Source organism: Mirounga angustirostris, unplaced genomic scaffold (genome assembly GCF_029215605.1).
Source record: "Mirounga angustirostris isolate CCGP_5_RB_7025 unplaced genomic scaffold, mMirAng1.0.hap1 SCAF_1, whole genome shotgun sequence".
Classification (NCBI taxonomy): domain Eukaryota; kingdom Metazoa; phylum Chordata; class Mammalia; order Carnivora; family Phocidae; genus Mirounga; species Mirounga angustirostris.
This window is the reverse complement of record NW_026991709.1, coordinates 200,053,605-200,070,953: the sequence shown is the minus strand read 5'-3', so window position 1 is coordinate 200,070,953 and position 17,349 is coordinate 200,053,605. Positions and strand designations below refer to the sequence as shown.

General features: G+C 56.7%; 1 protein-coding gene across 6 annotated transcripts in view; it reads right to left on the bottom strand.

Moving 5' to 3' along the window:
• Nucleotides 1-17,349, bottom strand: part of CCDC12 (coiled-coil domain containing 12) — a 64,989-nt gene that overhangs the window by 9,444 nt on the left and 38,196 nt on the right. For all 6 annotated transcript variants that reach the window (XM_064596951.1, XM_064596950.1, XM_045862567.3 and 3 more), the window contains exons 3-7: nt 16,326-16,393; nt 2,772-2,851; nt 1,313-1,374; nt 1,128-1,162; nt 37-113 (exon numbers count right to left, since the gene is read on the bottom strand). In XM_064596951.1, the coding sequence (XP_064453021.1) occupies nt 37-113; nt 1,128-1,162; nt 1,313-1,374; nt 2,772-2,851; nt 16,326-16,393 (322 nt within the window). The remainder of the gene's footprint in view (nt 1-36; nt 114-1,127; nt 1,163-1,312; nt 1,375-2,771; nt 2,852-16,325; nt 16,394-17,349) is intronic.

Sequence of the window (17,349 nt, the reverse complement as noted above, 5' to 3'; positions counted from 1 at the left end):
GGGCAGGGACCCCACCTTGCTAGGCCCTGTACTTACGGATCAACTCGGCGATGGCCCTCTGGGTCCGCTTTTCTAGCTTCTCCAGCTTCTTGGCTACGTCTCTCTTGAGGTCCCTATAGCAGGCAGGTATGAGGAGGCCAAAAGCTAAAGCCTGGCTTGGTGTGGCCTTGGGACCCTCCCCTCCCAAAGCCCCTCTGGCATTAGGTAAAATCACACTCAGCTGCCTGAGGAGACCACCCTGGGGAGGAGGCCAGGACGTTCCTCTCTGTACCCTCCCAAACCCAGCATCAGCCACCCCGCCCCATCCCGCTGAGGCAGCGACTGGTGCTGCAGACCCACCAAATGTGGGACTGAGTCAAGGTGTGCAAGGGTGGATGGCTTCTCAGAGTCGCCCTCTTGGTCTGGTCCCACTGTGGGTCCTGCTCCCCCTCGCCACCAGGCACTTCCAGAAGTGCACACACAGCCTACTCCCCCTACTCAGGGACTCCTAGGATGTATGCCCCATGCTTTTGTTTCAACAAATAACACCTTCAGTGGTGCCGTGCCTACCACAGGATGGCAGGTGAGAGGGATGGGGCCCATGCCTCTGGCCCGAGGTCAAGTACAACACCAGCCCCAGGCCACACGGCCCTCTCTCACTCTCAGTATCAGCCTGGTCATAGGGGCACCGGGGAAGGACGATTAGCCCCACTTCACAGAAGAGGAAACTGAGGCCAAAGCGGAACAGGACAGTTGGTGGCAGAACCGGGACAGGAATCAACGTCTGCCGTTCCCATCACCTCGCTTCCATCCTGTGGTTCCCTGAGGGCCAAGGCTGGCCTTGCTCAAATGCAACTGAGGTGGGCCAGAGCCTCGCCCTTGTAGAAGGGCCTTCTGGAGGGGATGGCTGCTCCTCGCTCTCCCTGAGCCCCTCCTCACCCTCCAGGCGTCACCCCCCCACAGGCTTCCCTCTCGCTGTCCTTCTATGTCCTGTCAGGAGGTACTGTGGACAGTAATTATCTCGTGTAGCTGCGCGTCCACACCGTCCGTCTCCCTGATGTGAGGGCGGGAGAGGCTCAGCCTGAGGGCCGTGCCCGGCACCACGAGTGGTCACTCAGTCCACGCTAGTCCTACGTGGCAGCGCTCACCAGTCAGGCTTCCGGGGCGCGAGGTTGGCCAGGTCCTGGGAAGGGAGGAGATGCATGTCAGGGCTGGAGGGGCCCAGGTCCAGGGCACAGAGGTAGAAAGCAGGAGAAAGGGAGGGAGGGAGGAGGGAGTGTGGGGGAGGAGAGAAGGGCCCCCAGTGGGCCCCCGGGGCACTCAGGGTGCTCACCACTTCCTCGATGATGGGCTCAGGCTTGGCGGCCTCCAGCTGCTCCTTCACCTTCTCTTCCACTAGAGGGTGCAAGACAACAACACAGGCCTGTCGGAAAGGAGCCCTGCTCTCCCTGGGGTGCCTGGGGGAGGGGGAGAGGGTGCGGGCGGGTCCCCGCGGAGACCCTGGGCTTTCTTGGCCCCTCTCCCAGGCTCCCAACTTCCAGAGGTGAAGACTCTGCAAAGGCTGCCCAGGAGGAAGGGCTTGGGTTTCCCGGGATGAAACAATCCTGGGGCGAAGGAGAGCCTGCAGGAGGCAGACAGCCAGAACAGATGGAGCCCAGACCTCCCGCCAGACGCATGGCTGCTACACTCCCCTGGGAAATGGGAGCACCACCTGGGTATTGCCACGGTATGGTTTTGTGAAGAACCACGAGGACCGGCTTTCCCATACTCTACAGGGGCTCCTGGGCTCTGAGGATGTCCTCTGGGCCATGGACCGGCCGGGACATAGGTGGCTCTTCTTCCCATCCCACTCAGATACATGCTCCCAAGAGCAGGGGGACAGTCACTTTGGGGAGGCGCTACGGCCCGTGCCTGACTGGACACTGGGCCTCGGGGTGGTGAGACCAGGAGGGCCTCGCCCCTGTGGGCACAGAGACCAGGAGCACTAACAACAACTCTGGGCTCCAGGTGCTTCCTGTGACCCCGTCACTGTTGCCATGTGCTGCCTCATGGCCCGGAACCACTCCCCACCCCTCTCCCCTGGCCTGCCTCACTGTCCCCACCACAGTGTGGCCCACACCATGAAGCAAACCACCTGGAAAGCATGTGAATCTTGGGGCGAAGAACGTAGGGAAGCAGACTGGGGTGTGGCTGAAGGGGTAACACTTTACTATTTTCAAGATAAATGATTATTCATTTAGAATTTGTAGAATTCAGAAATGATCACAAAAATGAAGGCTAAAAACAGGGCCAGGGGTCTCCAGGGTAAGAAGTGCTCTGCGTCCCCAGTGTGGAGCATCTCCAGGAGCTCCCAGCTGCTCGCCCCGACAGGAACGCCTCTCCCATCCTCTGTGCCCGGCGGGCGTCGGCCCGCCCACAGCTCGCTGAGTGCCTGAACACTCAGCTCCTCTTCAGGGACTCATTCGGACCCCCAGGACGCTCCCCCCCCCCTTCCCCCTGCCCTTGCTGTCCCAGGGCCCCAGGGCCACTTCCACTCCTCAGCCCAGGGAGGTCCTCCAGGGGGATGCGGCCTCTTCCCTCGCAGGCCCCTGGAGGGCCCTCGGGTGCCGGGACCGCCTCTGCTGTCACTCAACGTGGGTTACTGCTGCATGGCTGTGAGATGGTGCCCGAGGGTCCTAGAAGCCCACCTTCCAGCCCTGGCGCGGCTGATTACTCTCCAAGAGAGCGCGACACCTGCCGAGGTGGAGGCGTCCGTGCCTCCGAGCAGAGGTGGAGTGAGGCGGTCCACCTACCCGCAACTGGCTTGGCCTGGGGCACCCTCCTCCTCTTCAGGTCCTCATCCTCGGGGACATAGTTTCGCAGCCTGAGTTCCCTACGAGAGCAGAGAACAGAGATGGAGCGGAGGGCCTCGTTCACCTCACACACTGGCAGGTCAGCCCATGAGGAAGCCGCGCGAGCTGGGCTGTGGCTTCTCTACTTCCCTCCGGTCTCTCTGGAGACATCCTGGTGAAAGGGCAAGGGCAAGCGCCGTCGGTTCTCACCCAGAGCTGGGGCCAGGGAGGCCCCTGGAACATTCCCTGGCCGTGTCTCCCGGAGGAGCTCCATCTGACAGTCAGGGGACCTGAGGGTCGGAGGGACTGCACCACTGTCCTAGGCCCCACAGCGGTGGCCACAGCGTCCGACCTGGAGTCAGGGCCAGAGCTCCTGGGCTGAGTTTCTCCTAAAGGAGAAAACTGGTGGTCACCCACTGGTTCTCCAAGCGCGGCCTCCTCCTCAGAGCCTTTGCAGCCCGGCGCCGCCGGGGCAGACCTCAACTCTCGGTGGCAAGGCTGTGCGTGTGCTAGGAGCAGCCAGCAAGGGTGAAGGACGGGCACGACAGCGCGCCACGCTGGACAAGCCGGACCCTCGGGACAGCCAGGGGAACAGTCCAGTCCCATGGCCGCAAGAGCTCTTTAAAATGCTACCAGGTGGACCCCAAGAGCTCTGAGAAGGAGCCACGGGCGACCAGGATTACACACTGGGCCTGGCCAGTCTCCTCGGGCAGGGCTGGGCATACCAAGCATTTGCTGGGGCCTCCCGGGCTCAGCAGCTCACCAACCCCGACCCCCACACCCAAAAGCCTGCCCGCAGGAGGAGGGGCCCTGGCTAACCCCACAGGGTGGCAGAATGACAGTTCCGGGGGGTGTTGCTTACTAAAGGCCAGAGACCGTGGACAGACCGTTTCATCCTTGGGGGAGAAGTGGTCCCTGACCCGCCAGCCAGGGGAGCCTGGATGTGGGTCCTCCTTCTTCACTCCCTCTTCGGAGCCCCTCAAGGACTGCTGGCCCCTGAGAAATCCTGGGCCTCCAGGATAGGGCACATTTTCCCAGCAGGAGGGCTCCCACAGTCTGTCACCTACAGAATCCTGTCTCTGCCGGGCAAAAACGCTGCCGAAGTCCCCAGCCCCTGGGCGGCCAGCTTTTCTAGGGCTGAGGCAGCAGGTGTCTGTGGCCACACACCTAGCAAGTGGCAGTGGTCTGAGTTTGGGAGCTCTCTGAGGCCAATCGTCCCTGAATTCACCAGCTCCACCAGCCCCTTCTCTGCCAGAGCCCCGAGGGGCAGTGTGGGCAAGGCCTACGTGTGGGAAGCCGGCTGCCCACTCCCACAGGCTTCCTCCAAGGAGCAGGGACACCCACCCCGTCCTCTACCCGCTAATGCCTCCCTCGGGCCTGCTGCTAAACGCCACTGAGGCACCGGGAGGGAAAGCAGACCATGATTTGGTGCACTGACTTTCGTTCACAACAGGGTGGGGAAAAAAGCGGAAGAGAAACTGGGTGTGGACAGAAAAACTGTGGGGATTAGTGAGGGAAAAAAAACCCTATCACTCTCAGAAACCAGCTCCAAGGTTTTCTGAGCAATGGGCAGGAGAGAGGGGAGGCTGCCGGGAACTGTACCCAGGTCTCGCGGCAACATGGGCCCCTTGCTGCCCAGGCCTCAGAAGACGCTGGAATGGGGAGGCCATGGCAGGGGGCCAGGGAGAGGCCAGCGCAACAGCAGCACTAGCCGGGGGGGATGGCCCCAGCACCCCCAGTGCCCACAGCAGCCCTGCTGCCCACTGTCCCCTGCTCCCCCTGGAGCTGAGCACGGGCCCAGCAGTCGTGAACACCTGGGTCCCGGTCACTGTGGGACTGGCCCATCCTGGGCCTCAGTTTCCACATCTGTAAACAAGGAGGGTCTGCCAACTGTGTCAAGCTAGGTCCAAGCCCTCCCTGCTTCACTCGGTGAGACCTAATGAAGAAACTGCCTCTCACTAATGCCTAATTAACTGGCCCTCCCCCACGCCGATCACCGCCAAAAGGCAAGAGTCTCTAAGGGCAGGTCACGGGGGCACTGGGTTCTGCTCGGGGGCCTGGTCTTTTCAACACGGGACCAAGGTTTAACCCCCTGCTTCTGCAAACAGCTTAAAAACCTGACAACAGATGTATTTTTTAAAAATCTAACTGTTAGCCTTGGAGAAGTACCAAGGCAAGCAGGGTCAGAGGGGCTGCGATCACGGAGGGAGGGGCAGAGTCTGACCTTGGGCGCCTCTTCTCCCTTAAAGCATCTACTTACACGCAGAGGCTGAAAAGCGGAGACCCCAAGCAGAGCTTCCTGCCAACCCATGGGGCTGAAGAGACAGAAGTTTGCATCAGTTCGAGGAAGGAAGCCCCTTCCTCAGTCCTGAGAGGGTGGGTGAGGGCACCTGCAGGCTAACTGCTTGCCAGAAGCTGCAATACATTTTCTCCGGAAGAAAATAAATGATTCGGAACCCAAATTATCCCTAGGATTTTTCATACACAATATCCAGGATTCTACCAAAGCCATGAGAAAAAAAATAAATAAATAACAGAAATACACTTAAAGGAGATCCAAATAGTACAATGATTAGAAATGAAATATAAAACAACTGAAATTAATGAAAGTTCAGGAAAGTGTATCACACGACGGAGAACTGCAGCAGAGAATGTGAAACTACAAATTAATTAAATGGGAATTCTACAACTGAAAATATAACCAAAGTCAAGACCTCAATAAATGGGTTCAACAGCAGTTTAGAACAACTAAAAGGGGGGGTTAGCAAACCTCAACTTAAGTCAGAAAATATCCAGACCAAGGCACAGAGGGAAAAAAGTTGGGAAATACGAAAAAGAACATGAAAGACCCATGGGACATGGTGGAAAGAGCTAACATAACATGTAATGAGAGCCCCGGGAGCAATATTTAAAGAGATAATAACTGAAAATTTCACAAAATAAGTGGAAAACATCAAGCCAAGCCACACACAGATTAAAGAAATACTAGGAGCTCCAAAGAAGAGCACACTTAGGCAAATCATTATCAAACTACTCAACACCAAACACAAAGAGAAATTCTTAAATTAGATAGACACCTGGCCTTCAAAGGAAAACCTAAAACAGACAGCTGACTTCTCGACAGAAACAATAGAAACCATAAGACAATGGGGTGATACATGGGCAATGCCAAAAGTAATTAGAATGCCACACCAGAATGATAAATCTAGATAAAATAGCCGTCAAAGAGGGCTGCATGGGTGGCTCAGTCAGATAAGCGTCTGACTCTTGATTTCGGTTCAGATCATGATCTCAGGGTTGTGAGATCGAGCCCCACATCAGGCTCTATGCGCAGTGGGAAGTCTGCTTGGGATTCTCTCTCTCCCTCTCCCTCTGCCAACTTCCCATCCCCGGCACTCGTGCTCTCTGTCTCTCAAATAAAAAATAAATCTTTTTTAAAAAAAACAGCCTTCAAAGAAAACCTTGGCCAGAAAAAGAAAAATTGGCGAAACTGGTCATCCGGGAATCTGTCAAGAAATACTAAGGGGAGTGCTTCTGACTGAAGGAAAATGATCTCAGATGGGAGCACTGAATTGCAGAAGGAATGAAATGCATCAGAGTAAATATGCAGGGAAATCTAAAAGAATACTGACTGTACAAAATACTCATACTTTTTCTGGGATTTAAAATGCAGCATCAGGGGCACCTGGCTGCACGAGTAATGATATGGTAGTCCCTTTTTTTTTAAGTAGGCTCCATGTCCTACGTGGGGCTTGAACTCATGACCCTGAGATCGAGAGTCGGATGCTCTACCAACTGAGCCAGCCAGGCGCAAATGCCCTGGGCCACCCCCAGTCCCCTCCATGTGGGCAGCCACAGAGGCTACCTGGTACCCCCACTTTCACCCTCTCTGATCCACTGTCCCCTAAACAAGACTCAGCCTCTTCACACAGTCCTGACCTCATTCCTCATTGGTCCCCACAGCCTGCTTTCCAATCAAATGTCCCCTGGGTCATTGCCAGTCCAGTCTGCTACACTTTCCTGCCCCTTGGCCTTCAAGAGCTAGCTTAACAAGACGGCACTGTGGGCAGCCCAAAGGTTGCCACCCACCCCAAGACACAGCTGACGGCTCCTCTCCTGGGCCTCCTCTTGGCCCTACATGGCCCTCTGCCCTCTCCGCAGCAGCCCTCACACCCCACGTACGTGGTCCCTTCGTGGCTGCCCCACAGACCCTGCCCCACAAGCTCCTAGAGAGCCAGTCCCAGCACTCCGCTGCCAACTCACACTTGTCCCCACTCCACAGAGGAATTCAGGGAGGGCGCGTGGTGGCGACCTGGGGCTCTCTGGGCCTTTCAATGCTTAGGAAGACAAGCAAAGAATTTGTGCCCAGGAGATTCACAAAGGGCAGGAATGTGGCCGGGCCAGGGCAGCCAGCTCCTAAGGGCCTTTATTATCTCTGAAGCAAAGCAGCAGAGTGATGTCCACGTTTACATCCTATTGAGTCTCCTTAAACTGGGGAAATGTGTTTTTCCATCTCCTCTCCTCCACTCCCTCCCCGGGTATCTGAGGAGACCAAGCAAGTGCCTGAGCAGGTTTGGTGACCACTGTGAGGTCTCCCTCAAGGCCAGCCGCGGGGACCCCGGGTGTGGGCTGGCCAGGGAGATCCCGGGAAATCACCTTCCACATGTGCCCCTCAGGGGAAGGGGGAGGAGAAAGTTGGTATTCTCTGTAAAATATGAAACTCTACCCAGGAGTAGAGTTCTAGAATGTCCAAGTGAAAGGAAGTTTCCAGATGATCTGGTCCAACCCCTTCGCTGGCAAACAGGCCTCTGAGAAAGCCTGATGTTCATGGAGGGCTCCCAGCCCTGGCTTACTTCACCCTCATCCGTGCTCCCAGCCTTACCCTCGGGGACATGAACCCCTCATCTCACCCCTTCGCATTCAGCCCCTGCCCTGGGCCCCTGGAGAGAGGCCAACATGAGGCAGTCCCACCTGGCCTGTGCCCTAAGAACACGGCCCACCCCACCCGGCTACCTCAGTCCCCCCTGCCAACACAGGCTTCTCCGGGACCAGAGAAAGGGGGGAGTCTTGAAGCTCTCCTCCCAGTAACTGAGCACAGGACAGGCCAAGCCCAGGATAGGCCTGGGAAGTCCTGGCTGAAGACAGCAGCTCTGACCCAGACGGCTTTCAGCTTGCACATCCGGGGTAGAGAGTAACAGGGCTCCTCCAGGGACAGGCACACACCCCCAACAACCTTCTGTATGCTTTGGGCTCTGCACATGCACACTCACCCCCGTGTCTCCAATGTAGACAAGGCCTCGTTTGTGGCTGCCAGAGGCCAGACAGGCCCGTGAAAACAAGGGGATAGGCAACTGTCCCAAATGGTGCTCACAAGTGCTCCAGAGGCTGGTGGTCACTTCCTTTAAGACAGATTAGAGCGCTCAAACCCATGACCTGATAAGCCTGATCTGGGGAAGTTACACCATAGAAATAGTACCAAAACAGGGTCAAACAGAACCAAATGTTGCACACAGAAATGCTTCTGGCAGCATCACCTCTAACAGCCCCCAGCAGACACTTCTGGGCTCTCTTCTGGCGGAATCCCCCAGGGGAGGCTGCGAGCACCCCTGCAGAGGATGAGCACCTGTCCAGAAAATGACCACGATGGGAGTGAGGGATGGTCCAGCTCAGGACAGTGCCATCAGAACACCTGGAAACTCCACTAGAAGTCGAGTACAAGGTTGGTATGGAACACGGACACCGGAAACAGATGGGCTATGGCGATGTTTTTGTTTGGTGGTTGCTCAACAGTTTAATTCGGGATACTTGATGGTTGGCTTAATAGCAAATGGAACTTTGGAAGAGCCCAGCGGCTTCCCCACTCATGGGCAGAAGGTACTGTACTCCAGCTGTCCTCCCAGAGGGCCACGCTGGCCACACTATGGGGACGGGTACAGATATAGGGCAATCAAAGCTCCCTCCCCTCCTACCCACCCCAGGTCTCCTGTCCTACAGACAGAGAAAATGCGGCACAAGAACAGACCACGCGCTGGACAGGGCCACATCCCATGGACATAGCCTCCCAAGCGACCCCTGGCCAACGCCTCCTCCAAGGGCTTCAGGAAAAGGGGTGGGAATTCCTGCATCCTCTGGACCTTGATGTCCTGTCCCCACCCCAAAGCGCAGGCCGAGATGAATGGGATAATGCTTCCTTCTCAACAGGAACACGCTCCATATGCTGCCTCTCAGGACTGCCCTTCAATGTAAGGTGGCTACTGACATCTTCCAGATGAGGAAAATAGTCACAGAGAGACTCATGGATGTGCCCAAGAGCCTCAGAGTTAGGGAAAAGCCAAAGCCTGAATCCCAACCCAGGTCTCTGGCCTTGAGGCGGACCCCAGTCCCCGTCACCAAGCTCCTTAGGGACCTGCAGTCATGTGGAAGAGTAAAGGCTATCTGACAGCACGCCCAGGAGTCCTGCCCAGGGCTACAGGTGGGTCAGCCGTGCTCTGGGCCCTTGGTGTGCCTTGAGGGAAAAAATCATGCTGGGCATTCCCTCATCCTCCCACTCTAGGAGTCTGGCTGAAAGCACCATTCTTGAAACTCCTCCTCCCTCCTCAGATCCCATCCTCCCAGCTAGCTCCCCAGCCTCCAGGACCCTCCCTCAGCCCCTGATATCGCAGTGGGTCACAGGCGTTAGATGAAGAAGGGGCTTTAGAAATCTGGAATAGAGAGGCAGTCAGGCCTTGCCTTAAAAACAGGGAGGCCAGAAGCGCCAGAGCTGGCCGGGGGTGAGACCCACATGGAAGGCCCACCCAAGTTCACCCAACTGCGTCAGCTCCAAGGCCCGTCAAGATCACCAGGTGCCCAGCCCCTGATGGTTCAGAACAGCCAGCAGCTGGTCAAGGCCATGCCCAGGGCCAAGCGTGAGTTAAGTCAGGCCCCTGCCCAGCCCTAGCTGCCCTCACATCTGGCTCATGTGGTCTGTACCCACTGCCACCCTAGACTCTGAAGGGCCCAGCCCACGTTCCCTAGACTTCCTAGGGTTCCCTAGGCTCTGCACCCATCCTACCTGGAAATGCACAGCTGACAGGCACTTGAAGTACTAGAAACAGCTGATGTACCAAAAATCAAGGACTGAAAAAGAAACGACAGATAGTATTCCCAAAGAAATATTAAGCAACCATTGAGAATTTTGTAGAAGTGTTATTTATCAAAAGATGATCAGGACACAGTGTGTGAAAAAGGTCATGAACAGCAGAATATGCTCAGACATGTGTTAGGCTGTATTTTCTAAACTTTCCACAACTGAAAAAAATCTATACTTTAAGTACTTTAACTATCAATTCAAGTTTTAAAAGAGGAGGGGGGCAAAAGTTTGGACAGCTGAGCTGAATCCCAAAGGGCACACAAGATGAGACCTGAACTCGCCCCACTGGCTGTCTAGGGCCAGATCGGGGTACAGAGACAGGAGCCTGCACAGCCCACTGCCCCCCATCCTCCTGGGCCCCACCCGTCACACAGGCCACGCTGGGGAGGTGGATGGTGCTCAACCCCATGGGGCTGCCCTGGGCTGTAAACCGCTAGCCCCCGCTGCAGGCTGCCAGAGAAACCTCTTTTCACCACACAGCTGCCCGGCCTCCCTGATGCCCACCCCACCGGCCCCAGCCAAGAGGGCACACAGCCAAAGGCCCCGGCGCCTCCACATTTGGGAGCAGCACTAAGGGTGAAGGTGGCAGAAGAGAACCAAGCGGGGCCTGCCTTGGCAGCCTGCAGGCAGAGGGATTGGGGAGGACTCCCAAGGCTGGTCCCCTTCCTCTCAGTTGGGAGATCGTGGACAAGTTGCTTCACCTGCATGAAGTGCGGTTTCTTCACCTCGCGGTCGGATCACACCTACTCCCAGAACAGGGAAGGGGATTTCATGAGAAGGGTTTTGGAAGCACTGACGATCATGACCTACAAGATCAGGACTTCCTTCTGGGCAGAGAGGACCCAGCCATCCTCCCCGCTTTCCCCTGCCCAGAAGAGAAATGCCTGGCCTGCTTGCATGGTGAACGCTGCCTTCTTAAACCAGTCCTCTCATCCTCTCCTGATTCATTCTCACGCGATCCAGGGCCTACTCCTGAGCAGCGGGGTCAGGAGAAACAGGGTGACCGCAGGCCGTCTCAGCACGAGCCATGGAGCCACAGTCCATCCCACTGCCACGGAGGGGAGAGCCCCGGGCCCAGAGCGCAGTGAGGTGACTCAGGAGGAGCGGGTGAGAGCTGCCCTATGGTCATCACAACAGTGGGATCAAGCTGACGTCATGGATGTGCAAGCACATGCCGGACACAGACACCGTCCCGGGGACCCAACTCGAAGATGAGAGAAGGCCTATCATTTGCCAACCTCCGGGGTTTGGGCACCGGGCAAGGCCTGGGCAGGGCCTCAGCTGGGGTGGGACCTCTCTCCACACGGAGTTGGAGAACTGGTTTCTCATCCTGAAGAACGAGGGCTAGTGGCCCAGTTTCTGCGGCAACAGTCTGTGACACTCACTCCAGAGTAAGCCACTGTCCCTGCGTGGTGACTGCCCCAGCTGGGTGCACACCTTGATCCAGAGCGGAGGGAGGTGGTGGTTGTGGGGGCTGAGGGCTTGAGGCTTGCTTGTTCAAGCACTTAACAAGACACGCTCCCCTGCCCCCTGCCCACTAGGGTGTGCAGCACCTCCCCTCTCCTCCCTCCTGCCAGGGTGGCCGTGACTGTCAGCCACAAACCCGCCCCAGACACCCCTCCGTGGCACATGTATCAGCTGACTTGCCATCAAGAGGAAGCGACTGAGGCCTTAAAAAAACACAAAAGCAGCCAACAGAAATGCCCCTCTCTGTGGGCCACCTTTCCATGGCTGCTGGGCTATATCTTACCAAGGCCGTAAGCGGGGGCTGTGTTAGAGAGAAGTCTCCGACGCCCCTCAAAGTTAGCTATAGGGAGGGGTGGCTGGAAGAGGGCAGATCCAGCCCAGATGACAAGCCGGGCCCCTCTGGGAAGGCAAACATGTCTTTCCTTCCCACAGGGTCTGGCTTGGGCTGGTCCACCTTCAAGGGACACTGACTCCTCACCCCAGTGGGGATTTGGTTGTATGGGGACAGGGCAGGATTTATCCTGGAGAGAGTCATACAAATTTTAAGAAGGAATGTGGATCTACAGATTCCATGCAATTCCAATCAAAATCCTAGCAAGCTTTTTTATAGATACTAACAAGCCGATTCTAGAGTTTATAAGGAAAGGCAAAGGAACTGGAACAGGCTAAGATTCTGAGAAGTGTCCTTAAGGCAAATGGGCAGCAGCATGGGAAGAGAGGAAGATGGGGATTCTCCAGCATGGCTGGTGAGGGGCGAGGTCCCAGGGTGCCTGCCTCCGATCCTGCTGGGTTTTCCCGTCTCCTCAGCCACCTGCCCTGGCCCCACACTGCATCTGCAAAACGATGCTCCTCAATGACTTTGCTGAGGATGAACTCTATCAAGGAGGGGAGGTCCCACAAACGATCCTAATGATTCATTTCTTGGCCACAGGTACTTTTACTTCTTCTCTCATCCACCGACCTTGCTGTTTCCCCAATTTGCAAAGTGAGCACAGCCTGTGTGAGAGTTCTGCCTTCTCCACATGTGTCTGGAGTCCTTCAACTCTCTCAGGAGGGCCTAAAAGTGTCTTCTTTCTGCCCAGAGCCCAGCATTTGCCAGATAAAAAGTGACGTATTTGCTGTACTCATCAGGGAAGCAAGCTGCTATCTTTCTCCCCCTCTTTAGTCGAAGATACTCGGGTGAGGCTCACTGAGGCAGTAACTTGTCAGGGCCAGAAGGCTAATAACAGGCAGGCCTGGCCTCACACCCAGAGCTGCTTCCAAGTCCCGAGCTTTCTCCATCTGCCTGGTTTCTACAATTTTGGGGCCCACTGTTGCACAAAGAACTGTCTCAACTTTTATTTTGCTCAGTCCTGTTGGTGTAAACAAAAGTGCCTGAGGAACTTCTGGGAAGTTCATCACCAACCGAAGACATGGGCTGGGCTGCCCCACAAGCTTGTGCAGTGCGGACGGGGCCACATTGAATCTCCCTCCCTGCTCCAGTGACCCGTACAAAGCCCACGCTGGGCTTTCCAAGCCATGGGTCAGAGGGTGTCTGTGCATGCCTCCCCAATAAGCGGTTACCCCACTCTCCCTTTCACCCTGCTGGTTCACACCTCTGGGCCTTCTCTGCCCAAATCCTACCCACTAAGATTCCAGACCCAACTCAAAAGGAAGGTTCTCCATGAGGCCTTGTCCTGTTGCCCCTGGCTGAAGGCAGCCTGGAGTGGGCCCTGCATTCCTCTCAGGACACCTCAGAAGGGCTGGTGCCCACAGGGGTGCCCACCTGGCACCTGGGCTCAGTGTGGGCTGACCTGGACCGAAGCAGACTGTTCTTACCTCCCAGGAGCCAAGGAAGTGAAGATGCTCACTGGTAAATGGCCTCAGAGGTCATCCCTGCCTGCCCCCCAACTCAGTGGAGCTGGAAGGCTGCCCCTTTCCCCCCATCGGCAAAGGGGGCCATGGCAGGGGCTGTGGCCTAGGGGCTCCATGGAGCCTGCTCCCAAGCCATAAACATCCTGCTGGGAGTCCCTTTCCAGACCTGGAGAACCGATGAGGAGAAAGGCCCCCTCTCTGCTATGACAGACACAGAGTCAGCTGCCTCAGGCTCTTCCTGGAAAGCCCACACCCCAGCCCTAGACCCTGCAGTCTGGGGTTAAACCCACAAGGGTCTGGCCACTTGGTACAGGGACTGAGGCTCTGCCCTGCCTTCCCGAATAATCCAGGCAGCACCTTCACTCTAAGCCTGTTCAAGGTAAGAGCCCCCTTTTCCTGGGGCGCTACAAATTCCTGCACAACTCCACGCCCGGCTAAGGCGGGCTTTCCTGACAACCGAGGCAGTGACTGAGCAGCAGAGGGACGGCCACGCAAGCGAAGCTCCTGATTCCCAGGCCAGACCCGGCCCCCACACACCCAGCCTTAACCGAGGCGGGGTCAGAAAAGTGGAAGAACAGGAGGAGCTGAAGCAGAACTCCATCCAGTGCCCCACGGGTTTGGTCCCTGGGCTGCTGTGAGCAGGCCCTCCAACCCCCCCCACCCGCCCCCACGGGTCCAGATGGGCGGGCTTGGCAGGGGATTTCAGAGGGGGTCTCGGGCTTCGCCACAAATGACTCGTTAAGGCCTAGAAGGTGAACGGGGGCTTTTTTACCCAGAGCTCCGGCAGAGGAACCTGGGGCCCTGCACCTCTTTCTTTTTCACACTGTTTTCGTGATGAAATCTCTCAGGCACAAAGAAACATTCAGAGAATAACACAACACTTGTGCTCACTTCCTCCAAAGTCAACAAAAGCAACACTCTGCCGTTTTTGAGACAGGTTTGCTCCTCCCCACTCCCCCGTTTTTGTTATAGAAATCCTATGTTGTGGCTGGTCACAGCCTTTCCCTAATCCTGTTTCCTCCCCGATTCCCAGCAGCTAATCTGAGGGCAGGAGTGGGTATACGGCGGAGAGCATGGTCCCATGTCTGTAGCTTCCACTTCAATGCCCTCTTCCCACACACTTGTTTTTCTGTCCAGTCTGTCGGCCTCCAGAGAGCGTCGGCCCCATGAGGGCAGGGACTGTGTTTTGTCCTCTGCCGCCTTCCAAGCCAAATCAGACAACCAACTGAGCCAGGGCTTGTGGAGCGAATAACACCTCTATCATCATGTGGGTTTCTGAAATATATATATAAACGTTCCTGCCCTGTGTGTTCTCACTTCCGAAGCCTGCTCTTTCCTCCACTGACACCGCGTTTGAGATTCAATCCCATGGCTCAACAATCAAGTGTTCTACCGTATGACCCACCCATCTGCTCACCAATGCTCCTTCTCTTTCTCATCAAGGAGGAGGGGGATGAGAGCAGGGACCTCCCAGCAAAGCGAAGACAGCCCAGAAACCAGGACTCAAGGCTCTAGCCAGCGATTGACCGAGAATCTAAGTAAGAACAAGCCAGAAGAAAATCGAAGGTCCCCCCAGCAGGTCCCACAGAACAGGGGAAACTGTGCAGGCATGCACCCCCAAACCACACAAGTGGGGTTGCTTGGCAAAAGAGCAAGGACCTGGCCTTCATCTCTGTCATCGGTGAGGGCCCCCTGAGGGGCTGGTGGAGGGGGCCAGACCCAACAAGAAAGCAGAGAGCCCAGCACTAGGGTGGCGGGGGTCCCAGCACCACCACTGAGCACAGAGCTGTTCCCATTTCTGGTAATAGGTGAGGTGGCAAGGACCCTACAGGGCTGCCTGTGGGGACAGTGTGAACCCACTCTGTAAACTGTCATGCAGGCGAACACACACAAGCACACACACACAACCCTGTGGACTTGAAAAAGCCCTATCTCCTGTGAGATCAGCTCCCGATGAGGGGCCGGCACCCGGGGAGGTTCCACGCATACTGGAAAAGTTAAGTGGCATCAGGAAGTCCTGCTTCCTCCTCCGGGGAGGGTCCTCCACCTCCTGCTGTACCCCTCAAAGCACAGCCCGTCCAGGGAAGTTTACTTCGGACATCCAGATCCACAACCCCATGTGAGCAGACACCTTCAAGCCCTGAGCCTGAAGGAAACTGCTCAGAACGGAGGACATCAAGGTGACCTGTCCATTCAGAAACCAAGTCTGATCCCAAGTACAGTTCCCCCACGGCCCTTGTGGCCCGAGTTCAAGACTGGGCGTGGGAGGGAGGGCACAAGACCCCGGAACTCTGGTGTGGAAGTGCTGGGCGAACAGGAAGGTTCTCCCCAGCTCACAAAGACCATCCACACAGCGCCTGCCCACCCCACACTTCGGATTTGCAAATGTTTCCCAGCTATTTTTGATGCAAAGCAGCACCCAAGCTGTGTGGAGGTGCCAGCCCTCAAGAAGGGGCGAGGGGAGACTGTGTGCCCGCAATCACAGGGAAGAGCACCGTGTTCAGGCAACTGAAGTGGACTCGACCAGATGACAGGATCTGGCAAAGAGAAACACTCTCCACGGCCTCCTGAGGGGGCCGGGGAGCACAGACAGGGAGGAAGCAGCGGAGGCTCAGAGCTGAGCTCCACACGAAGACCGAGCTATGGAAGGCGGAGAGGAGAGGACAAGGAATCCAGCCCGAGGGAGGAGCACACACAGAGGATGCCATCAGGAGACTCCAAAGGGTCAGAGGGCTTACGGGGAACCGGAAGGGGCTGGACGAGACCAGGTGGCTCAGGCAGAGTGAACACGCCAGGCACGGTTTGGACCTGATTTTGCAGGTGCTGTGGACCCACACCACGCAAGTGGTTTGGAGATAAGCCTTCATGAGGGTCGGGAAGAAACTGCGGGTGGCTGAGTAAAAGGTGGCTGGCCAGTGGGGGAAAGGGAGCAAAGAAGGCTCCGGCTGGGGAGAAGGGTGAGCTTTTCATGCCTGCACAAGGCAGCCATGGGGCGGTGGGGGAGGCACGGGGTAGAGAGTGTCAACATCGAGGTGGGATGACAGAGAGCTGCACACGGGCCTCACCTGTGCTTCTCGCCTTCCTCCTCCCCTTCTCTGAGCTGCTTGGTCTTGGGCTCCCCATCTTCCTTGTCCTGCAAAGGAAGGGAGAAAACCACTCGCTCAGACGGATGCTCCTACTTCCAGTCCTTGATGCCCAGGGAGCTGGGGAAGAACGGGACACCTCAGGAGCCTCTCACCCTGGCAAGGAGCAGCTTGGTGTTGCAGCCTCCAAGGGGTACACAACACTGGAGCCTCACTGCCCCTCCTTCAACTCCCCCCCCACGACGCCCACAAAACCTAACAGCCGGTGACCCCAGCCCGGGCCAGGCCCACGGTGACCCCCAGAGAACACTAGCAGGAGGAGCTAGGTTTGAGTGGTGAGAAATGCAGGTGGTCGGTGACCCCTCAATGGGTCTGGATGGAGCCACCCACTCAGCTGGGAAGGGCAGTCACCAGCGACCAGGGTGGGGCAAAAGCTCGGGCCTCCTGACCCCCACTTCCAGGCCAGAGGCCTCTCTAGGAATACCTACTTGCTTACCTTAAGGAGTAGCAATAACTCAAACTAGAACCAAGCTGAGAATAAGACTCCTGCCATGTATTCAGGGGATGGAGAGAAGGCGAACTAGTTCGAAGTTTCTATGGGAAAAACTTCTAAATCTGCTTTGTCTTCCTCCTGCCCCCCATCTCTTTGTAAGTCTCAAACCTGGCACAACATACTCATTCCCCAGGGACACCAGGGGCCGCAACAGAGGATACCACCATGCTGCTTCCAGCTGCAGAAGCAAGTGTCTTCCTGGCCTCTCTCCCTGATTCTAAGATCGGACTGGCCCTGGGGACAGACAGACATGCAGGGTGTGTGCCCATGTATGTGCTCACATGCATGACCGTGTTCTCGACGCACGTGCTGAGGCACTCCAGGGTCTCCGAGCCTGCCGGGACCGGCCCTCCAAGGGTGTCACTGTGCCCTTCCTTACTGGCTGCAACGTGCCTCTCACCATCGGGCTGGAGCAGCGTTCTGAGACATCAGTAAGGCGCTGCCATGGGGAGG